Source organism: Crotalus tigris, unplaced genomic scaffold (assembly GCF_016545835.1).
Source record: "Crotalus tigris isolate CLP2741 ecotype Arizona unplaced genomic scaffold, ASM1654583v1 scf7180000018783.1386937, whole genome shotgun sequence".
NCBI classification, from domain to species: domain Eukaryota; kingdom Metazoa; phylum Chordata; class Lepidosauria; order Squamata; family Viperidae; genus Crotalus; species Crotalus tigris.
The window spans coordinates 784497-809404 of NW_024097198.1; the positions used below are offsets into that span (position 1 = coordinate 784497).

At 41.9% G+C, this 24908-nt stretch overlaps 1 protein-coding gene across 4 annotated transcripts in view; it reads right to left on the bottom strand.

Moving 5' to 3' along the window:
• Positions 1-273: 273 nt before the first annotated feature.
• Positions 274-24908, bottom strand: part of USP10 (ubiquitin specific peptidase 10) — a 33908-nt gene continuing 9273 nt past the window's right edge. The window contains exons 2-14 of one of the 4 annotated variants that reach the window (XM_039356017.1): positions 24264-24332; positions 23724-23847; positions 21919-22920; positions 18500-18591; positions 18155-18264; positions 17617-17672; positions 16807-16925; positions 14716-14815; positions 13784-13955; positions 5820-5985; positions 3694-3838; positions 2682-2747; positions 274-1453 (exon numbers count right to left, since the gene is read on the bottom strand). In XM_039356017.1, coding sequence (XP_039211951.1) covers positions 1266-1453; positions 2682-2747; positions 3694-3838; positions 5820-5985; positions 13784-13955; positions 14716-14815; positions 16807-16925; positions 17617-17672; positions 18155-18264; positions 18500-18591; positions 21919-22920; positions 23724-23847; positions 24264-24332 — 2409 coding nt within the window. In that variant the 3' untranslated portion in view covers positions 274-1265. The remainder of the gene's footprint in view (positions 1454-2681; positions 2748-3693; positions 3839-5819; positions 5986-13783; positions 13956-14715; positions 14816-16806; positions 16926-17616; positions 17673-18154; positions 18265-18499; positions 18592-21918; positions 22921-23723; positions 23848-24263; positions 24333-24908) is intronic. The other 3 variants (XM_039356018.1, XM_039356019.1, XM_039356020.1) reach the window with 3 other exon arrangements.

Below are 24908 nucleotides of genomic sequence, written 5' to 3' on the forward strand. Positions count from 1 at the left end.
CTGGTGATGTATAAGTGGTTGGGGGTCACCACAACATGGGGAAATGTATTATGGGGTCGCGGCATTAGAAAGGTTGAGAACCACTGGTATAGAGAGATTTGATGTCCCAATTACTTTTCTCAATATGTTTGCCTCAAACGACGGCACAAAACTGCATTTCTTTGTGTCTATTTAGCTTACAGTTAAGTCTTCATTTCAGCTTTCTCCCCTTCTAACATTCTATGGTTTTTAGATGAATCCCCTTCCCCAAAGAACACTCTTAAAAGCTTTAAACCAACTTTGTGACTTTTTTTTTATTGATGGGCGACAACTTTATACTCCTAGATATCACTACACTGTGTACACTTAGGAACTCAACATTATAGGAGAGCAGACAGCAAAATTAAACAAAGCAGACTAAAAGAAATATCAACCTTCATTATTTTGCCCATTTTTTTGTTTTAAAATCCCATGTACACAGAAGCATAAATGCAGTTTTGAAATCTCTTAATAGCAATAAAGTTACAATCACCCATCTATATAGACTAACATTTTAACTCCAAATATTTTGATCTGCAATGTGTACTTAAGCAGTTTTCCATCGCACAATTATTAAAATGAGTATTTTTTTCCCTCATATCAGAAACCAGCAACTGTATATTGTAATTTTTTTAAAGAGGTTTTTTTTTAAAGGAGAAACTTTTTTTTTCCTTGATAGACACTGGCTCATTTTTTATCATTTATCAAAAAAACTAATGGGAGAAGATGTAGAAGGGCAGGTCTCTCTTTTTTTTTAAAGTTTTTTTTTTAAGTAAAGATAAAACATTTTCACAGAAATCTACAAGTTTTGTTGCTGGTGCAAGGCTGTTCCTATTATGCATTTAGAAAGTGGGAATCAATTGCAAATCCCATTTTAATCTCTTAGGACTTAGCATTAGCGCCAAAAAAAAAAAAAAAAAAGGAAAAGGAAAAGGAAAGGAAAAGAAAGAAAATCCCACATCCTCCATGTGATTCACAAGACTTGAGTTATGTAAGCCCAAAGACTTCATTCTACCAAGTCAACAAACAACACCAAACTGGGTTGTGTTCACACACCTCTGGAAACCCTTTCCCTCTACTCAACAGGTGCAAAAGGGGGGAGAGAAAGAGAGAGAGAGAGAGAGAGAGGAGAGGAGAAAGGTGGCCTCTGAAGAGCACGGAAAAGAAAAGGGGAAGGAGAAAGGAGAAGAGAGTTGGCGTTCTAGAAAGCAGATAATCTGGCAAACACAGCAGAAGATTGGAGGTTTTCAAAGCAGGTCAACTCGGCGATAGTACAGGAGGTAGGCTGTGCGCTCGGCTGACGGTTTTACCACCTGGTGTTGAGTAATTACTTTGACAGCTTGGTCATCTATGCGCAGCCAGCCATTAAGACCAATCTGAAAGACATCTGTAGTATAGTGTCCCCCAGTTGCACTATTTCCATGATGGTAGACAACTGCCAAGACATTACATTAAAAAAGAAAAAGAAAAAAAAACAATTGTTAATGGGAAATGGGCAGGCAAAACTGGACCGACAAGTTACAAAAAGAGCCGGTTGGTCTAAAGCAGGGGTCTTCAAACTTGACCCTTTTATGACTTGTGGACTTCAACTCCCAGAATTCCTCAGCCAGGCACGCGTGCCTGGCTGAGGAATTCTGGGAGTCGAAGTCCACAAGTCATAAAGGGCCAAGTTTGAAGACCCCTGGTCTAAAGCAGGGGTGAGCAGCTATGGCAGGGGTTCTCAACTTGGCAACTTTAAGACTTGTGGACTTCAACTCCTGGGAGTTGAAGTCCACAAGTCTTAAAGTTGCCAAGGTTGAGAACCCCTGAGCTATGGCAACTTTACGGCCTGTAGACTTCAACTCGCAGAATTCCTCAGCCAGAATTCTGGGAGTTGAAATCCATAGGCCGTAAAGTTGCCATAGTTGCTCATCTTTGTCTAGAGGCTGGTCCATTTCTGCCACCACCTCAGTATGTTGATATGGAGGACTTCTAGAAACAGCAGCATTACACCATTCCCACACTAGGCACAAGCTCAAAGATTTGAAGACGTGACCAAGGATCCACTGAGATGTGTAAGAACCATGTCTAGCATCTTCTTCCTCTTTAGCTAAGTGAAATAAATCTTCCTCTCTCCCTGAAACTTCCTTCCTGTTTGCTACAGGCTAGTGAAAACCACAGTGATTTCTTTAACATGTGGTGATTTTACAGAGCGTTAGAGGCAGGGGGAAAAAAATAAATCTTATTATCTTGCTTGCATAAGTTATCTCACCAAGGAGGATCCCTTTTATAAATGATCCCCTCGGGAGTGTTTGAGAGGACATGATAGCTATTCTTCGTAGCAGCTGTGCAATCACCCAATTTGTGCAATTAAGAAATGATTACATTTAAGAACTATCCTCTTCTCCAAACCATAATCCAAGCAACTTTGTCTCCCAATCCATAGCTCCAACTGCTAATGTTACATTTCCCCCCTCACAAATGGTAAGTCTAGAACGATTTAATTAGTTCCTTTGATTTACAGAATAGGATCTAATTAGGAACTTGACTTCAGGTCCTGGAACTTCACAATTCTAAACTTTTGTTTGTACAATTATCAACTACTTTAAATTTAGGAGGGAAAGAAGCCAAAATGATTCCCCCCCCCTCAAAATTCTTGACCTTAACGAAGTAGGACCACATACCTGCAAAGAGCCGGTAGGTTCTTTGGCCTTTAAAAATCTTACTTTTCACTCCTGGTGACAGCAGCTCTGAAACAGTACACAACAAACCATGTGGTGAATCAGCACCCTGGAAGACCCAAAAAACTTCTGGCTGTTCTTTTTCACATGCAACCAAGCAAGGAATGGGGGTGAACCCAGTGAAGTCTCAAGGAGGCGGAGGCTGACAAGAGTGTGCTGGTGTTAGCTCCTCTATTCAGCTGCAATGGCCCAAGAAATGTAAAGATTCTTCCAGGGAGTGAGTTTTAGTTTAACTGTTTTGCACTTGATAGGGAGGGATAAGGAGCAAACCCACCTTGCCACAGGTGCCTCATAACAGGGGTCTCCAACCTTGGCAACTTTACGACTTGCGGACTTCAACTCCCAGCATAGCTGGCTGAGGAATCCTAGGAGTTGAAGTCCACAAGTCCTAAAGCTGCCAAGGTTGGAGACCTCTACCTCATAACATTAAACTCCAGAAGGGCTTGATTTCAGCCAAAATTTGGACAAACAAAACATATGGGATTTGTTTCAATGCAAAACAATTTGGCACACAAGATGGTTGTCTTGGCATGTGACAATGGTAGGTTTTTGTTTCAGGCAAAACACGTTTAGAGGCCACCTAATTTGGGATGCCTGTGTAGGAGTTACACTTTCGTAATATAAGTGACTTGGGAAGCACATGGAGTGTGTGTTGGCTCACTTCAGCTATGATATCCATACAAACACTAGTAATTTAGAAGTTGAGAAAAGTTTAAGGCTGATTTATAATATTGGGGGGGGAAGGGGGATACTAAAGATTACACTTGTCAAAATGGCACAATTAAAGTGTTGCAAGACTTTTAGCCTGCCAAGAAAGAATATCTGAGGCCTGATAACTGTGGAACTTCTGCAAGAAAAATGTTTTATGAGAAGCTTTTAGAGATAGAAAAGGATGATTATTAAAAAGCTACACCAAAGCAGTAAACAAAACAGCTGCCCTGTTCACAAAATTCACCTTTACTTATTTCCAGATCAACAGGATATTCAATGTTTTTAATGAGCTTCTGGCACCCCCCCGTTTTTTCATAGACAAATCGCTTGAGGTGCAAAACGAGGACAGGAGGCAGCTCTTCCAAAGTTACTCTTCGACTAATCTCTACCTGGCAGAGAAAAAGCAGAATTTTAACTGAATCTCCATTTCCACTAATACAATGGTCAAAATCAATCCAACTGGCAATTGATACTTTATACCGGTGGATTAAATGGCTTTGCTGACCCTCATGTTGCTGTATACGGTCCTTAAAGATTGGGATGGAACATAAACATGGCAAAATAAATAAATAAGGGAGCAAGCTCAGTTTGTCATTTCCATACAATTAAAAAACACAAAAGGAACCTTCGGAAAAGAGAAAGGCAGAGAAGCAAAATATCACTTTCCTCCAAAAAAAAAGCACTCATAAATTTGAATTTTTTCTATTAAAAAACAAAACAAAACAAAAAACAAAACATTGTGTACCCTTTTCAAATGTTTCAGGTCTCTTAACTAGAGTCATCTTTGTGCTGTTGGACATTTGTGCAACAAAAAGCTAAAGAAAATTATGGATAAAATTATGGATAACTCCCTTGAATTTTCATCCAAGACTTGTCAAAACAACAACAAAAAGTTTATAGATATTCTGGAACTAAGCTGAGTTCAGAATTTGAGGTCAGCTGGGAAATTTCCAAATCAGGACAAAGCAAGCTGTTTTCTAGATTACCCAGAAACAGTACTTAAAGCTTGCAATTAGCCTAATTTTCACATGGTCAACTCTTTCTTCCTGGCACTGGCTAAAAATTAATCACTGAGTCAAGCTTAAAGAGATTGACTGCTTCTGTATTATATCCAGGAAACTATAAGCTTAATCAGTACATGTGCACTTTTATTGTTTTAAAAATGTTTTTTACATTTTTAATAGTAATATATGTTTTGAATTGTAAGCTGCCCAGAGTCATTTACTGAGAGGGGTAATTATAGAAATCAAACAAACAAATAAATGTTAAGAAATGCTATAAAGTGCAAAAGTTAAAGGGCGTAACATTCATGATCATTTTAAGGGGTTCCCCCCCCCAATGATTATGAAACTTGTCTGCTCCTCTCAGACAGGACACTAACACATAAATCAGACTAGACTAGCACCTTAAAGCGAACATCCTCTTTTCTGGAAACCATAATTGCAAATTTTAGTTTACAAATAAATGAGAAGATTAAAACCACGTATGTTGCAAACCCCAAAAGTGAGTGGCAGGCCAAGCAAAATGTAGATGGTAAATCCAAAGGAGGTGGAGGACTTCTCCCCATACAAGGAGGCCTCTCAGGCAACAAGGAGATGTTCCCCCACCATCCCTCCCACAAGTGTCAGACAGAAAATCCAGACAGGTTATATATGCCCACACATCATTTTGCAAGGCAACATATTTCTCACTCTGGTTTTTCCAGGCAGATGGCCTCCCCAACTCCTGAATGCTTAAACAGTGTGGAAATGCCAACTTTTTTTCTAGCATGTGGTGCATCACTCTGTTTACAAAGATTTCTTGTGCTTCCTGCATTAAGGCTTTTTTTTTTAAATGATTATGTTAATATACCAATCTGCTGCAGTGGAAAAATACCACAAGACGCATAACAGTTCCATTAACTGTGCATAAACTTTGCTAACCAATATAAGAAAGCAGGACGACATTTAATTTGCTGGTTGCTGCAAGAGGTTCCAGCAACACACACAAAAAAGTGATTTAGGACTGATTTTTTTTTTTTTTTTACACTTGCGACTGTTGCAGCAGCCCCGTGGTCACGTGATCAAAATTCAAAGGTTTGGCAACTGACTCATATTTATGACTGTCGTTATGTGATCGCCTTTTGCGACCGTCTGACAAGCTAAGTTAACGGGGAAACCAGATTTACTTAATAACCGTGTTGCTAACAACTGCAGTGGTTCACTTAACAATTGTGACAAGAAAGTCCGCAAAATGGGGCAAAACTCACTAAACCAATGTTTTGCTTAGCAATAGAAGTGTTGGGTTCAAATTGTGGTTGTAAGTCGAGGACTCTCTGTGTACAACATCAAGCAGGATAAGCAAATATTTTACTATCCAGAAGACACCTACCTCTTGCTTGGTTTTCGTGGTATAGCCCTGAACAGATTCTCTTGCCACCAAGCTCTCTAGGGCATCCTGAACGGTACGTATCCTATCGGACTGGATATCCAATTGCAGAGTGAAAAATGGCTGCAGAGTTGCAGACTCTTTCGAACTCTGCTGGTAAACCACAGACCTAAAGAAACGAGGAAGAGTGAAGTGTTGACGAGTTTCTGAAAACTATTTAATTACTGAACCCTGGAACGACAGGTAACCACCAAATGTCCAGCACTAGGGAAATCAGGAGATCCAGGTATGTGTATAAAGATTTATTGTAAGTTTAAGCTCTCTACAAGAATCTGAACTACTAATGGTCAAGGGAAATTAGCAGGGACTCATAACTGATGAAGGTTTGACCTCTCCCTCAGACTCAAACTGGCCATCCCCTACGCTAAATTTATTCCTACTTTTCTAAAAAAAAATAAAAAATAAAATCCAGTGCGATGTGCATTGAAAGGAAGACATCCCAAAGCCTTTGAATGATACAAGTACCACAACTGGTTCAGCTGTTAGAACGAACACAACATTTTTTGTATCTGGAAAGTCACAACTTTAGGTTTCATGGAAAGACAGTCAAGACGTAATGAGCCTGTTACAAGAAATGGAATGAAAAAAATGGGAAGTTCGTCACTTGCTGATTAACACTTGAAGACTGCTGTTCTCCAGCATGATGAGTGTAGAATCCACCGGTGGGTAATCTCAGCCTTCCTGCTCAGTTGAGACTAAGTCAGAAATCTGCCACGCCTCCTTCTGGGCTGGACGTTCCCCGTTTTTGACTTAGTCTTTGCTCAGCAGGACGCAATTATTTTGGCTCCTCTGAAGAGATTAGGTTAAACTAGTTAATTTGCTAAATTACAGATTAGAATAAATTAGTTAGACTGATTAAAATACCAATTCCAAATTCATTTAAATTGGGATTCTGATCCAATTAACAGAGTCAGCTTGCAGCTGACTGCAGCCTCGGCTCCAACAAGCTTTGCAGGCTCCGTTCAAAACGTTCTCGTCGCCTTCGGACTCACCGGATCTCTGCTGTATTCGTTACAGCTAATTTTACTGATACGGGGGTTAGCCTTGCCTGACGATCCACCAGGGATCCCGGAGAGGCCGGCAAGCCTCAACAGAGTGGTCCAGTCGCACGGAGGCTTCCATCGACCCAGCGACGCTCCGGATCACAGTGGAGGTTGCACAACATAAAAACAGCAAGTGTCGTCCTTTTTTGCCTCAGGGCGAAAGGGAGAAGCCTCCAACCAGCAGGCTTAGTTCCTTGGAGGTCCCCGAGGACTGGGCAGGCCCAACCGTCTCACAGGCGGCCGTTAGTTGTGGCGCAAATGCCATTTTGGAAGCCTCGCCAATCGCACCCGCCATTTTGAAAGCCTTCTCTTCACTGTTTGAGTTTCAAGACTCAATCCAGGCTTTCCACTTTTATCCTGCCATAACAGGCACGGATCGGGGGGCATAATCCATGTCTTTGCCTCACCAGGCATTGCCCCTGTCCAGACTTATTGCTCGGGCACAGGATCAGTGAGACAGCCGCCATTTTGAATCCCTCAGACAGCCTTGGCCACTTCAGATCAACTGACAGGCCTTTGGATTCCTTTGTACAGGACAGCAAGTCCCTTTCAGAGCACATGTTCAGAACCCTTTAAGGCCCCTAACCTCAATATTTTAACCATTAATACTAGTGATTTTATTATTTTTATAATATTAATATTTTTATTAATATTATTGACCTTAATATTCACTTATAAGAGGGGAAATTTTGGTCAGACTCCACCTGTCCCACTTAACCGGTGTGGCGCTGTGCCGCAAGGCCTAACATAATTTTAGACAATTATCTGGCTGTTTGCCATTGCTGTTGTTCTGAACGTGAGGTTTTCCTCTCTGACAACCTGATCTGCGTACTTAACACCTCCCCGACATCTCCTGCCTGGAATATCCAGGTGGCAATGGCGGACAGTGCAGCCTCTCAGCCATTACAGGGCTCTTCTGTTCCCCCCATTGAAAAAAAGCGCAGATCATCTGAATTGGAAGCGGGGGGAACCAAAAAATCTAAGGCAAAGGCCTCGTCCACGAAGAAGCCCTCCAAGGCAGCTGAGAGGGAGGCCTCGAGGAGACATCAGGCACTGGAGAGAGAGTTCTCCAGAGTTCAAAGGCTCACCTCCAGTGGGACAGAAGTGGTTTCCCCCCTTCCACTGGACCGCTCACCATTTGAGCCTCAATTTGCGCCTCCCCATGATGCCCCTAGGGTATGGTCTCCTCAGGGGGAAACTGGACAGGTTGGTTCCCCCTCTCCCCTCCCTATCAAGTACTTGGGGAAATTTCCCCTCCCCCACAATACAACAAGGCCCAGAAGCAACATATACCCTTACGACAGCTGGCATCCACCCCTCAGACCAACAGGGCATGTGGCCGGAACAATTTCAGGCCTTTATGCACCAGGCCTTTGCGCAATACATGGCCTCCTCCATGAGCCAACGGCCTTTACAGATGCCCCCTCCCCCCTGTCTCAAACAGATCCTGCCCTGTTACCCGACTCGGGCAACTCAGATACATCCTCCCAAATAGGAGAGGAGGGATCCGTGGACTTTGACAGACTTTGGACATACCCATGTCAGAAGATGAGGAGGCGGCTCCAGATCCGTCCCCGACATCTGGTCTCTTTGACCCTTCCCTATTTAGGTCACTGCTCCTCAAGGCTTGTACCATGGCCAATCTCACTCCTGAACAGGAGCCTAAGCCATCAACCACCACCACCCAGGACTCGAACCCTCTGTTCTCAGAGCCGGTGGGCGAGGAGAAACAGATCCCATGCCCGTCTTTCTTCCGCAGCACAGTGGAGAAGCAGTGGTCTTCGCTGGGCATTCTCCCCTCTCCCAGAGGAACTGAGAAAAAACTTTTCAATGTTTCCTCCTCCTTCTCCTCTCTCCTGGAGGTGGCACTTGTGAACACTCCCTTAACTTCCTTGTTTTCTACCTCCACCATTCCAGGAGACATGGCAGAGGCCTTGAAAGCAGAGGAAAAGAGATTTGAGTTTTCCCTCCGCAGAGCTCACCAAGCCTCGGCGTGAGCAATCAAGGCTGCTACATCAGCGTCTTTTTTCACCAGGTCATCCATCATGTGGCTCCGCGAGCTCCAGGCAGTCATTCATGCTGATCAGGTGCGAGCACACCAGATATTGGGCAAAATGGTCGCAGTGTCCCAATACGTGGCGGACGCGTCGCTCCACTTTGCCAGGTACTCTGCAAGGTCTATTGTGGCCATGGTCTCGTCCCGCAGACTACCCTGGTCCACCGCATTCAGAGAGAGAGGGTAGTTCCCCTGGTCCAACTGTCACAACTACTGGGGAAGATGGTCTCCTGCATGGGGATCGTCCCATGGGCTAGACTACATTCCAGAGACCTCCAATGGTTTCTTCTCCCTTTCCAGAAACGGAATATGAGTTCTTCCACCAAGAAGGTGAGGGTCCACAACAGACACTGTCTTCCTTTCTGTGGTGGACCTCATCGGCAATGGCCAAGGGGTCCCTCTTCAAGGAGCCTGCCAGGCTCACCTTGACCACAGACGCCAGCCTGTTCGGCTGGGGCGCTCATTTGCAGACACAGCTAGACCAGGGTCAATGGTCCCGTTTGGACCTGAGCCACAATATAAACTGGCTAGAACTAAGGGCCATCCACCTGGCACTCCGACACTTCTCCAACATAGTGGCAGACAACCACGTTCTAATACTCACAGACAACGTGGCAGCAAAAGCACAAGTCAACAGACAGGGAGGGACCCGATCCAAGCCCCTTATGCTTGAAGCCCACAGCCTGGGTTCTTGGGCAGAGATCAACCTAAGATCCATCAAAGCACAGCATATATCGGGGGAGGCGAACAATCAGGCGGACTCCCTGAGCAGGTCCACAATGGATCACTCAGAGTGGAAACTGGACCTGCTTTTGTTCAAGATCTCGAACAGATTCAGCCAACCCCCGTTAGACCTCTTTGTCTCTCTGAACAACTCACAACTGCCCAGATACTTCACCAGGTACCCATCCCCAGGGGCAGAGGGAACGGATGCTCTCCGCAGCAAGTGGTCCAGGGGCTTGCTGTATGCATTCCCCCCACTCCCACTGATTCCGGCAACCATCCTCAAGTTGCTTCAGGAGCAAGCAGAGGTCATCTTGGTTGCTCCACACTGGCCGAGATGGCCGTGGTTTGCTGACCTGGTAGAACTCTCAATCTCACCACCATGGAGGATCCCTCCAGACCGTATCTCCCTCAGCCAGGGGGTCCTCCGACACCTGGATCCCCAGTGGCTCCAGTTAGCCGCCTGGCACTTGAGCGGGAACCTTAGCTAGACAATCCTATTCGTCCAGGGTGATCTTGATGATCCAAGCTTCCAGGTGCCCTCGACTAATAGGATATATGATGCCACATGGAGGAACTTTTGCCTATGGTGCATCGAGCACCAACTCCAGCCTCTCTCTGTCACCATCCCCAATATACTAGACTATCTTTTGGAGGGTATAGACAAAGGATTGGCACCTAACACTATCCGGAGACGGGTAGCGGCTCTGTCCATGGTGCTTACTTGTAACAACCTGGTTCCATTAACACAACACCCAGCAGTAAGCACCTTTCTCAAGGGGGTGACCAATGCCAGGCCACCGGCGGTTCACCGCTACCCCTCTTGGGATCTACCACGGGTACTGCAAGTGTTAATTTCGCCACCGTTTGAGCCTATCAGGTCCTCCTCATTAAGACTCCTTTCTCTAAAGGTAGCATTTTTGATCGCAATCACGTCAGCCAGACGTATTTCGGAGCTGGCTGCCCCTTCGGTCAGGAGTGACCTATGTACCTTTTATGAGGATAGAGTGGTCCTTTGGTTGGATCCATCCTTTATTCCGAAGGTCAATACCTGGTTCCATAGGAACCAAGAGCTAGTTCTCCCGAACTTTTGTCCCAATCCAGCGCATAGGCTGGAAAGACAGTGGCATAAGCTAGACGTACGCAGGGCCCTGTGTTGTTATTTGAAACGGACCTCTGCCTTCTGCAAATCAGAGGCCTTGTTTGTGTCATTCCAACCCTCTTCCATGGGTCAGAAGGTCTCCTCTTTGACCACTGGAAGGTGGATAAAGGCATGCATTGTCCGTGCCTATCTTCAGAGGCCTTGTTTGTGTCATTCCAACCCTCTTCCATGGGTCAGAAGGTCTCCTCTTCGACCACTGGAAGGTGGATAAAGGCATGCATTGTCCGTGCCTATCTTTCCCAGTCCCTACCGGTCCCTGGACGCATCACTGCCCACTCTACTCGCAGTGCGGTTACATCAGCGGCCTGGTCTACCCAGGCGTCCATTGAGGAAATCTGCAGGGTGGCAACTTGGTCCTCTCTTTCTTCATTCATCAGACACTAGAAGCTAAACAAGTTTGCCTCTGCGGATGCTTCGTTTGGCCGGAGGGTGTTACGGCAAGTAGTTCCTTCTGGTGGGACACAAGCCCAGACTATTTCCCCCCCCGTAGGGACATGAGCGGCTTTGGTATGTCCCACCGGTGGATTCTATACTCATCATGCTGGAGAAGGGGCGTTGTCTTACCTGAACGCCTTTTCTCAGCATGATGATGTAGAATCCACACCCACCCTTAAAGGCCATCTGGGCCTGTGTCAGAGTAGGAGGAGCCAATGCGTCGGACTTCGTCATGTTTTGCTTCGCCTTGGTCAAAAATTGGAAGGCCAGCCCAGAAGGAGACGTGGCAGATTTCTGACTTAGTCTCAACTGAGCAGGAAGGCTGAGATTACCCACCAGTGGATTCTACATCATCATGCTGAGAAAAGATGTTCAGGTAAGACAGCGCCCCTTTCCTGCCTCACTCCTTTTCTTTATAACTGCAAAAGAAATTTTCTACATTCCGAGATCTTCAACCTAACTGCTATTTCTGATCCATCAAAGATTTCAGTATATCCATATCCTCATACTGAACGTGCTTAAGTTCATGCATTACATGACATTTTGAATAAAACCAAGGTAATCCAGTTCAATAAAACTCTGTTTCTTTAATGCTCATACACAGCAACCTTTTTGTACAGGGGCATCTTTATTTCCTGGTAAAAAGCAACTCTTTCTTGGTCCACGTTAAGCCCTCATAATAGCACAGCTACTGTTTCTAAGGGGCAACTTGCTCCCCCTATTCAGTTACATTAGTGTCATCTTTGTGATACTGTATGAACTGTCAGGTTATTTATTCAGACCGAAGAGGGTTCATTAGCCTTGAATAGCAAGGAAGCTGTCACTGATTCAAATTAGACTGTGCTTCCCTTTACAAGGACTCATGTTTTAAATTAGCATTTCAAGAGATGTTTTCACAAAGCACACAGAAGGGGTAATAAAAACCTACAGCGCCTGTGGTGGGTAATGCAGGTGAAAATCACTTTGTTTTTTTTTTAAAAAAAAATTAATATATTACAAACAAAGCCAAGCCCCCATTTCACAAAACTGGAACCACTGTTTTTTCTTTAATTAGTGGACCAACCTGGAGCTAAACCTTAAAAAAATAAAGCCTCCCTCCTATCAACCTAGTTTCGTGTCTCTCTTTAAAAATTGGCAAATTTGCGGACCTGCTCTGAAAAGTGTACAAAAGTCAAAACTGGTGTTGACTGAGGCTGTCATTATAGTGTTTGCAGGAGTTTCTTATTTAGAGTGTATTACTCTAATGTTGCTTTTACTTTCTACTTAATATGCTGTTCATGTCTCTGCGTGAAAAGAGTTTGGGCATCCAAGGTCTACAGAATCAACTCTGAATCCTACAAGTTTCTACCTGTCCCCTGAGATCACGCCATACACTATTGTCATCTGAAGTATGGCTGATGGCAAAAGGCCTCGACAGATTCTGTAGTTTCCTCCCTTGAGAGGTCAATCTGGAAATCAGCTTTTAAGCAATTAGTAGAGATAGTCTTAAATGTTATGTGACTTTTACCAGGCAAAGGTTTACTCTATTTTGTGAGTGCTCTTATAGAAGCTCAATATTCTCCATGACTTTAATTCTTTTATAGATTTGTTGTTTGAAATGTATTATAGCTATCAAAAATGCCTTTCGGTATTGCAAAACTCTACATATCTGAACATCCACTTACTATTGGAAAATAGTGTTTCCTACAAATTTTTTTTTGGGGGGGGGGGAATCTAAAGAGGCCAAAAAATGTGCTAGGAAGGGGAAGATGCTAATTCATCATTTCTGAGAAAGACATGAAAAATGCAGCAGTTTTGAAGTTTTTTTAAAAAAGCAAATAATTCCTATCTCCACCATTGGCCTCCCAAAAAAAGCTTTCCAATATCCCTATGAAAGATCCTATTTCTGTGGTGACCTACTTTGTAGAGTAGGATGGGTGCGGCATAAGCAAACAACACATGTGGGAATAGAACTCTGTGGCTCTTTCCTTTTCTTTAAAAAAATAAAACAGGAATACCTCCGTTTCATCTTAATTGCTTTGGATGTAAAAATAGGACATCATGCTTACCCGTTAACAACTACTGTCAGTTTAAATATACAAAAGGTATTTTGAAAGTACACAAATCTAGTTTTTCAAATGCCATTTATTGAAAATGGCAAATTATGCTCTGTTTCATTCTATTTCATTTCATCCTTGAACCTGATTTTTCATTTTTATATTCTTTTAATTGATGGGACCTCCTTTGCAGTGGTACCCATACTCTGGAAGCTCTCCTGTCTAAAATGCTCCCATCCTATACAGTTCTGGGGTTCCTGCTTTCCCTTGTGCATGTTGATTGCTTGAGGTTTATTTCCCCTGTATCTTTTCAATCATTTTTAATTGTTTCACACTGCTGTCCTTACTACTGAATTCAGAAATGTCAACATACATCACACCCTGATATATCAGAAGCGACAGAGAACTCTATTCCGTGATGCTAATAATGACACGATTAGAATACAACATACCTTATGTGCCCACCAAATATGTCTGTTATTGGGGTCTGGACAAAATCTGCCTGTCGAGTGACAGAAGATTTGTTACGTGGACCGACTTGTTCCCATTCGTCCTCGCTGCCTTCACCTTGTTCTTCCTGTTCATCCTCTTCATTTACAAGCTGGGTCTCTGGGCCATTGGAAACTGTTTTTAGAGGACAAAGGAGACACTGTCATCCCTGCCCAGATAATGAAGGGGAAGGATCATTTTGTTTTGAAATTGGCTGCGGGGTGACATCAAAGGAACTTTCTGTGCAAAACAAAGCATGGCTTCTATGCTGATTTTTCTAAACAAATGGTTTTATTCAAGGGCTACATTTCCTCAGGGACAAATGATTGGGTGTCATACAGGTGAGATGGAAGCAATGGGTAGGGACAGAGACAAATGCACAACCACACACCTCCAACCCTCATCCCAAAGCCACAGAAAACAGAAAGATTATTCTTAGTGGAGACTAGATTTTGGGAAGTGGGTGGATATTGAAAAAAAGGTCTAAGAGTGATTGAAGGCTACATATCTCTGCATATGAATATGGTTACATTTCTGGCCAAATACATCATTTAAATCTATTTAAAAGATAAGTTTCTTACATTAACTACTGTTAAAACTTCATGCCAGGGTGCGGAGCAGTGAGGAATTACAGAAAATGATTTTGCAAAGAGACTGGAGAAGAAAGGAACCTGCCTTGACTATGACTGGCAGTTGCAGATGCAATACTTAATCTGAATTGCTTTTTTTTTAGCAATTACTTCATACTAGAGTTAAAGGGGAAATCATTAATCACAATTTATACAGTGGAAGAAAAATAATGGCTACTCATGACACACAGTGTTTATGCAGCAGATATAAAGGAATTATATATGATGGAGAATCATACATGTTAATTGGCTTTTAGAAAACGTACTTTCACTATGTGGAGAGAGCAATTTCTTCAGAATCAGCATTTCCTCATGTAGGCCATTTAGAATAAATCCTAGGTACTCCTCGGCATCTTCTTGTCTACCCTGCATAAATGATTCTGCATTAGGTTACTCACAGTCACTCATTGTTCAAGACCGGGAGCTGCCTAGATTTGCTCAGGATCTCACTAATGATCCAGAGGCAAAGGGGTACACCTAGCTCCATTATTCTCCCAAATTCTATTCTAAAATGGGTAGGGGTTTGGCATTCCAACTCCAGAATGCGTTGCTAATTCAACCCTAAAGAGTTCCTCCACCAAATGCCCATGGGTTTAAGCCAAGCAGAAGGAACACATGGAAGCCTCATATCACCTCCTCCTTGGACACTCAAAGGGTTAAAAACCCTGTTCGGATATTTGTACTAACTGTAATAAACTGAGCAAATTTAAGATCCATTCCACCATTGAGCACTTTTAATATGATAAGGCCTCCATCAGAAAGAACCTACAGGTAGTCCTCGACTTACAATAGTTTGTTTACTGACTGTTCAAAGTTACAACAGCAGAGAAAAAAGTAACTTATGACCATTTTTCACACTTACGACCGTTATTAGCATCAAAATCCAGACGCTTGGCAACTGACTCGTATTTATGACGGTTGGAGTGTCCTGGGGTCATGTGATCCCCTTTTGCGACTTTCTGACAAGCAAAGTCATGGGGAAACTGGATTCACTTAACAGCCGTGTTACTAACTTAACCATGGCAGTGATTCACTAAACAAGTGTGGCAACAAAGGTCGTAAAATGGGACAAAATTTGCTTAACAAATGTCTCACTTAGTAACAGAAAAGTTGGGGTCAATTGTAGTTGTAAGTCAAGACTACTTGCATTAGCATTTTGGAATCGAGGGCTAATGTTCGCGTGTACCAAACTTATATAAAGCTTTATATAACCCTCTTCGGATCTTCTGACTGTAATAAAACATTATGATACATAACCCACTTCTTCCCTTCCACCTATGCATTTCACATGAACACCAGCGTAGTCCCGACCCACAGCTTGAGAACCACTGCCTTAGGCGCAGGGGTAGGCAACCTTGGCTCTTTTATGACTCGTGGACTTCAACTCCCAAAATTCCTGAGCCAGTATAGCTCAGCTTGGAAATCTCTCCCTTTCCCCTCAGTGTGGCTGGCTCAGGAATTCTGGAAGTTGAAGTCCACGAGTCATAAAAGAGCCAAGGTTGCCTACCCCTGCCTTAGGGGTACCTCTGAGAAATGGGGTACAGCGGCAGATTTATATAGCAGTTTAATTCTAAAGTTGGGGGATGGGGGAGTTGACAGTCACATAATTTCAAAGTTTGTTTATAGTCATAAAGTAAGAATAATATAATACATAAGAACAAATTTAAAATAAAAGATAAATGAAAAAGGCTAATAAAGCGAACTAATTCTTTCTGAAATATCTAGAAATTGTGAGCAAGAAACATGAGCATCATCAGTCGCTGATTTGGGTAAACTTTAATAAAGCAATTAGCCTTGCAACTTATGTTAAATCAATTCTCTTGATTCTGAATTCATGAAGTCTGAAATGCTGAAATTAAATTACTGTTTCCTAAGATTGGTAGACAAAGTAGTACCTTGTATTCGACACAATACCGATTATGGTTGAGCTGCTCTGAATCGTATCAGCAGCTAAGATATTATTCCTGTAACTGTTTCTTTCAGTCTGATATTATCTGGATATTCCAGACCAGGGGTCCCCGACCTGTGGGCTATTGGCCACCGGGCCGGGTGAGTGGCTGACCAGTAGCATGTGTGTGTGCACGCGTGGACAGCCCCATCTGCGCGAGTGTTGCCGCGTCTTGAGAGTTTGCAGCCCCACTCAGGTGAGCGTCACCATGAGCATCGTGTTTGTAGCGCCACATGCGCAAGTGCTCACGGTCCCACAAAACCATCCCTTCTTCTCCCAACCTCAACCCCCCCCCCACTCCAGGCCGCCAGCCCTGAAAGGTTGGGGAACTCTGTTCTAGACACAGAGGGATAATAAAACAAGACACATTAAAACACGATTCAAATTCCGTTCCAGTAGCATTACTTACGTGGGGAATCCTCACCTTTTCTGACAGGCTGGATTTGATAACGGTCAACAATCTATAAATGTATGTGGGTTCAAAGGCAGCTCCAGGTCTGATGTCGCGTGCAATTTTATCACTTAAAGCTGCAACCCAAAATTAGGAAAATTTCTAACAGCCAGCCGCTTGAGTATATGATGACACAAAAACAGTGATCCATTTTCAGTCAATTCACTGTTCTTAAATGTTTTACTAAAAGCATACCATAAATGTGTTATCTAAAGCTATAACCATCAAAAGAGAACAATTGTGAATCTATGAAAAACAAGAAAGGCTAACTTCTTTGGCTATTATTGCCACTATATTATAGTAGCATTATTGCAAGACTTTCATGTTGGTAATGCCTACACCAGAGAGCTGGGTAGAAGATATGAGACAGGAGATCTATACAGCACTACAAATACCAATATTTAAAATAGTTTTTGTTAGTTTTTGCTGGGAACCATGTTTCTTAATCTATTCTTTTATTGACAGCTTCCTTTTTTTGGCAGAAAGGCAGATGATTATTAATTCACCAGAATAAATGATGTAAGAATGGAACAGAACACAGCAGGTTCAACAAGTTGTTTCCACCCAGTTTTGCAACGTATACCAAGAATATTAAAAATACAGAAGAAGCAAATCAACATCATACTTTCTTCACAAATAAGATTGGATTTGTGCTGCTTTATGTTATCTAAGACCTGCTTCTAGCGAATTCACATCAATGGTTACATTCTCCAGACTCCTTCCCCTTTTGTAGTAAGTAGGGTAGATGCTGGTATTTTAATTGCCTACCTTGTTTTGCCTTAGGGGGGACTGGCATGTTTGTAAACTCGTTCATTAGGCGGACACTAAACAGAAAAGAAAACTGATTTCAGAAAACAATAACTGTGGCTTTATCTACAGAGATACCTGTGCAACAAACCAATGATGTGTGGGAAACAGTAAGGATCAAATGTTCTTATAATATTCAGTGTCTGCCTGCTTCATCAAAATCCCAATTCAGAATGCCATTCTGTATGTATTTCATTATCTTTTCCTCAGGCAAGACAATTAAAAGTATGTATTTTCTTTGCCAGAATATGGCCAGTATTTTATATTTCCCCACAGTAGCTGGGCAAAATTATTATGGGAACGCACTGCTTCTTTCTTCTCACACCAAAGTTAGGATATTGCCAAATCCCAGAAGACGAGCCTTTTACTGTTGCATGCGGAGATCATAATGATTGTGGTAATATTAAATACCTATTTCTAACTTTCAAATGTTCCGATTTTTTAAAAAAGCAGACGATCAATTTATAACCCCCAGCATCAACTGATGGGGTATACTTACAAGCTGTCGATCATTGGCGTAGAGGTACATGGCCTCTGTGTTTTGGAAAACATCGGAATGGACTTCATCAGATGATACATAGGAGGGCAAGCTACCAAAGCCTGCAGTGTCTAGAGAACTGCATTAAGGAGTCATAAAAACAAATAGCTAGATGTGTTTTATACAAACATCGGACAGCCTTTGGATTAAAATACACATTACTTTTTATAGTGCAAGAGAGCCACTGAGTAGCTATTATGACAGCTACTGGCTAATGCTACTTGTAATAAAATCCATTCATCCTTAGTACTTCAGAAACACAAGATATTAACAAAGGTGGTTAACACATTTTCAAGGTAAGGATACAGCATTGATATAACACCAGTTTCCTTTATTGATCAGCCCTCGTGGTTGCAAGGATACTGGTTTATGTATTAGCTTTACATTTTCCAGTAATTCTGTCAGATGAAAAACAAATTCAAAGACATCAACAAAAGCCTGCTCAAAGCCATCACAAATCAAGTGGGGAAAGTGAAAAACAGAATTTCAGCATCCCCTTGTGGTCAAAGAAAGCAATTTATCACAGTGTTTCTTGCCTACTACAGCTATGCTTTACTGGTATGGAGTTACAAGTAAGGGAAACGGTATCCCATACATGGCGTAGAACTTCCCAGCAGCTGCTCAACAGAATGTGCAAGCGTAACTGTTTCTTACTTAACAATTCATTTATATTTATTCGAAATATTCCCATTACAACTGCTCTAAGGGCACTTGGAGGAAAATGGTTAGATACCGCCATTTCTTTCTAATTACATACATGTTCAGGAGTATGAAAACATTATTTCCCAGCTAATACAATAACCATTAAGCAAATTCAAGGATCGTTAAAAACCGGACTGTATCACAACTGTATTTATCTGATCAAATATTCAGTCTTGTTCTGAAACGCTTGACTGAAGTTGCACTGGACATTAAGCAAGGCTAGGCAAGCTTCCTTGGTGGCACAAAGTTCAAAGAATCAGATCCTTACTGACCTCAAAGCTCTTCAACCAGCACTAGCAGTAAGAGTCCCAATAATACATATCTGATAAAACCATATTTAATAGAAGACTTACTATGTACAATTTTTATTATAGACATAGTCCTTTGAGATTGAATAGCAGGAAACAAACCTAATAGTACTATTTTTAAAATGCTATAGTCTACATTTGGGGGAGGGATTATCCATCTAGTACAGTGGTTCTCAACCTTTCTAATGCCGCGACCCCATAATACAGTTCCCCATGTGCTGGTGACCCCCAACCACTTATACATCACTGGGTGCCAGGGGCGTGGCCAAAGAAAAGGGGGAAAAATGGTGGACAGCCTTGTTTGGCGACCCCCGTGAAATGGTTGTTCGACCCCAAATGGGGTCCTGACCCACAGGTTGAGAACCACTGATCTAGTACAATACCACTGCTAGATTACTAGTATATAAAGAATATTGTCAATGCTGCTAACATCAGGTACTATTGCTTTGACAACAGATGGAAATGCATTCATTTTTCTCTTTCACTTTTAGAGCTGATTGATGCTGGGAGGAGGGGATGTGGATGAGCGCCCAGTTAGTCATAACAAAAAACTAAGCCATGGGAACTCAAGGTTACTGAGCCCAGAGTTGGTAACGATTTGGCTGGAGAGGTGTGAAAAGAGCCTGTGTTTCAAGCTAATTGGGGAATGTGATTTATGACTATTAGTTGGAGGAGGGAATTGTGCTTTGTTACTTTGTGCTCAGGAGAGGGGAATTCAGTTTTTGGCTTTAACTATGTAGTGCCGATATTTTGCTTCTCGAATAAAAAATTCTTTAATGTAAACAATGCCTCGAGTTCTTTTGAAGAGTTTCATGTGTGGGAACCATGACAAATATGAAATTAAAATTGGCCAAATTTTAAAGAGAAACTGTTAAATTTAAAACAAGAGAATATGTTGCAGACAATTGTGCACTCCAATCACCAGTACTGTATGCAATTTACTTTTGGATATTTTACTCAAGATAAAGAAAATCAGCCTAAGAACAAAGGGTGACTAAGCACTATTATTTTTATGTATCTGAAGCACACCAGATTTTATTCTTCACGGTATGGAATCGATATCAAGCCCAGAATGTTAAATGGTAAATACATTAGGTAATTCAGTCAACACTGGCAAACCCATCCTTTGTGGCAAGATTCTATTATTTTCTGTACCAGGCAGAGTTAACTTATACAAGAAGACTGTCCAGGATGATATAATTATTTTACTGTACTTTGGTTACCAATCTTACTTTATGAAGACTTGGCAACTACAGGTAACCCTTACAAGAATTAAGCCTGGACGTTTGGGTGTAAATCATGGTTGTTAAGCAAGACATCCACATGACTGCCTTGCTCAATAACCACAATCCCAGTCCTCCCCACTGCAGTTCATTAAGTAACTGTGCAGGGTTGCTTCAGGGTGTGGGTAAGTCCTTAGGAGGCCTGACATCCACCAGGATGTGGAAATCTTACCTGGCTAGGCCCAGCAGTAAGTGGGCCTCCTCCCTTTCCCCCTCCCCTTCTCAAGTGGCCTGGGTCCTCTCCCTGCTCCAACAAGACTGGGTCCACTCCGTGGACTGGTTAGCTGGGAATTCTGAGTTGCAATTCTATTTGATCTGGAAGATATCACCTCTAGGTGAGATAAGCAATTTTAATCAATAAATATCAGCTTTGGGAAAGCTAAGCTAATGCCTTCTCATTGGTTTACTCATTTGACTGAAGAGGAAATTGAGACCAGTATGATCTACTGTCACTCATTTACAATAGGCCAAGTGGGCCAGGCAACCTTTTAGCATTATTTTATGCAAATGGAACCTTGATTGATTTTCCAACTCAGTGTTTCACTGTTGTCTATTACCAAGTGGTTAAATCGCTTTTCTTAAGGGGATCAGAGAGACTTTATTCAACCAATTTTCCCAACAGAGTTCAGTCCTTCAGAACAGAAAGGAGCTAAACTTCAATCAGGAAAGTGGGTGAAAAAAACACTGGGATTTTGCATGACTGATAGAATCCACGCAACATCAGGACTCGAAGGAAGTTACACCTACAGTGTACTTATCAACTCAAAAGAATATTAAAAGCTTAGCAATGTGGTATCACAGTAACACTCAATGATACACAATCCTCATTTAGGAACTACATTTGGGGGTATAAAACTGACGCTAAGCCAAAAATCATGTGACTACAATGGGCTTACTACAGCAAATCACTGAGTTAGTTAAGTGAGACATTACGTGACTGCAACTTGCAATTTTACTTCCGCATTCTCCACTAACCCTACTTGATTTGAAGGTCGCAATCTTTTAGATTGCTACAGACTCCCCCACAGTTCAATGCTTTAGAAGGGTTTATACCATTGTAATTTCGAATGGTTGCTAAATGAGACAACCAGTAAGTGAGCACTCCCTCTAATGCTATTTTAATACGTCTATGGAGAGTCTCAGTCATCCAGGTCGTGATTTTCCAAACGTGCTTTTTTTCAAAAGGCAACTGGACTTTGTTTTTGCTTGGAGACCTTTCACTTCTCATCCAAGAAGCTTCTTCAGTTCAGAACTGAGGAAGCTTCTTGGATGAGGTGCGAAACATCTTCAAGGAAAGAACAAAGAAAAAAAAGCACCTTTGGGAATCTTTTTAATATTTTCTTATTAAACCCAATACCACGTCCTTCCACCACACAATTCTCTTCCTCCGTTAACCTCGCTTATCTTCGGCTCAAACTTGAGCTAGTGATACCTGCAATCTTTATGGCTACAGGATCCTCAGAAACTGGAACGGGCCCCTCTTTCACATCAACCTGTTTCTCAGGGACCACGGGAGATACGGCAGGAGGGACATACTTAGTCTCCACATAAGCCATAGGTGTGGAAACCGAGGGCTTTGAGTTGTGAAACAGGCTTGCCCATGATTTTGCAGGCTGATTCACCACAATTGATCCTGGAAGCGGGGTGACCACCTCGGTAGAAGGGGAAGCGTCCTCCAGCTTAGCTTGGTCTGAGTCAATGTTTTCCACAGTCTGCAAGTCGACCCCATTGGCAGTTGTGCCCTCGCTAGAGCATTCAAGTGTTTGCCCATTAGTAACACCAAGGTTTTCAGTAGTTTCAGTATAAGGCTGCACAACAGCTGTCCTTAATGGGCTGTCTCTTTCATGATCAGAGGAGACACAAGACTGTTCCAAATTAGTAACACTGCATACTTCGGGCGTTCCTGTAGTTCTGGTTGTATCTAGAGCATTAGAAACCAAATCCTCCGACACAGCTTCACTATTGAAGTCCACAGAATTCTCAGGGCTGTTACAAGTCCTTGGCACATCACCTGCAAAGTCTACATCGTCTATGCTGATGCTATTAAGTCTGGGTGAGCTGGCATGTCCGTTTATCAAAGCCTCAACAGGAACACCGTCACTGACATCCTCCAAATAACTGTAATATCCAGGGGGCCTTTTCTTTTTCTTTTTGCGTTCCCGCTGTCCAAGGCTCCCAGAGAAACTGTCGCTTTCCGCATTAGAACCATTATCCAAAGCAAGAGAAGCATCACTGAACTGGCAGTCAATGGAGTTGTGGTTGGTGTCGCCAAGGACATCACTGGGTGTCTTGGGGGTTGGTGCACAACCCAGAATGAATTCCGGTGCCTGAGGATTCAGGGTACTTGAAATACTGTAGTCGCTGTTATTCAGCACAGATGAACCTGCCTCAATCACTTCATTAACACCAAATTCAATTCTCTGATATTCCTCTCCTAGGAGAGCGGAAAAAATGTTATAATACATAGCAATTAAGGAAGATGAGGAAAAATGAATAAGGCAGAAAAAAGCTTAGATTTAATGCATGCAAAAAAGCTGGGCAAGTACAAATAATTAGCTCAAATCAGATCTTTAGAAAATCACAATAAAAATAAGTATAATCTTGTGTTAATTATCAGTAACCTCCTTAATGATTTAATATAAATATCTTAAGTGGGATCACACACACACATACACAGAGCAAATGCACAAGACAGGGGGGAGGGAGGTGAGGCAGAAGAGTGCACTTTGGAGTAATTGCACAAGACTGCTCTATGCTGTTCAGTACTAAGTGTGAATTCTGCCCAGTGAGAAACTAATTAACTATAAGCAAAATATATTACTTCTAATATATCAAAGAACATAACCTAACAATATTTTTGTTTACTTCCTATGGTAAAACAGTTTAAATATTTTTCTTTCCCTGTTCAAATAATATTCCTTCTCTCTCTCAACAAGCAAACAATAATTATATAAAAGGTCACTTCCATTTTTCCCAATTTCAAAGATGGGTTTCCTAATTAAGAATCCAGTAATTTTAAGATTTAGGAGTTCCAAATAATGAACAATTATCATGGACACCCAAAAGGGCTCAAGATACCTAGTCGATTTAAAATAAAACTATTCAAAGGATCAGTGAGAAGGTAGGATGAACTATTAGTTAAACACACTATAAAATAGGAATAATTCTGGTAATTGGGTTAGTAAGCTTAAGCTGCAAAGTAATCCAAATCCCCAAAGCTGAACTCAAATAACGAACCTGCAATACACTGGACTTCAAAAGGGTTGGGAAAACAGTGGTGAAGAAGGAATGGCTTCTTACCATCATGGAGCTCTCCTGTGGACTTAAGACCACATGAAATGGTGTCATTGTAGGGAGGCAGCTGCATAGAAATAAATGAAGAATTGGGAGAAATTATTATAACACCAGCAAGTTATCTGCTTATTAAATGATATAATCAAAGCATTTCAAATCTAAAACATGGTTAAGATAGTAGCCAACCATATTACATTCTATCCTCATCTCTTTCCTTTTGAATGTTATGTGCTTATTCTTCTATACAATAGGAAAACATAGGGCTTTTCCTGAATTATTTGAAGTATATACAGTGGCCTTTATTACTGAGACGGTTAAAAGAAATTTATACGTCTGATTATCACAGGAAAATTCTGTTTAATAGACAAAACAATCTTGTAAGACTTAAACTGAAACAGGTCACAATGGCAGTGCTTAGGATTTATTGCTCTTTATAAGAACTAGAACTTTCTTCGCTTTTTAAATTTTTAAATTTGTTCTTACCTCAACAGAGCTACGGGGGGTCACAAAAAACTGATTAAATTCATCAGGGCTGAATTCCCCAAAGATATACTGAAAAATAAAACACAATGTAAGTAATTTATGAATTTCAATAGTATCTTGACACACTGTGGCTCTTCAGCACAGGGTACCATAAAATCTTGCTGTCAATGCTGCAAATACTGTATATTCTTGCTTTGACAATATGCAGAACTGTCTGGTATTTTTAGAGTTAATGCAGAGCAGAAGAGGGTGGAGGGAAAAGCCCCGGAAAGAGAGAGGAAGGAAACCTTTGACCTTCACACTAATTGGATAACATGATATATGACAGCTAATTTAGGGAGGGAACATGCTGATAATTTAATTGCTCAGGGGAAGAGAATTTAGATCTTGGCATACCTTCGTTATGCCTGTGCCGACAATTTGTAACAATAAATGACTTTTAGGAAAATCAATGCCTGGAAGTTCTTTGAAGTGTTTCATTAGCCGAAACCATAACACCTGCTTTTCATTTAAAATAACCTTACCTTCAGCAGTCCTTTTCCCAGAAAATTAAGAGGATCTTGAGAAGCTGACAACTACCCAGCTCTGTGTCCAAAGTCGTAACAGGTAACTCAAGTTACAATCTTAATATTTTAGATTCTGGAA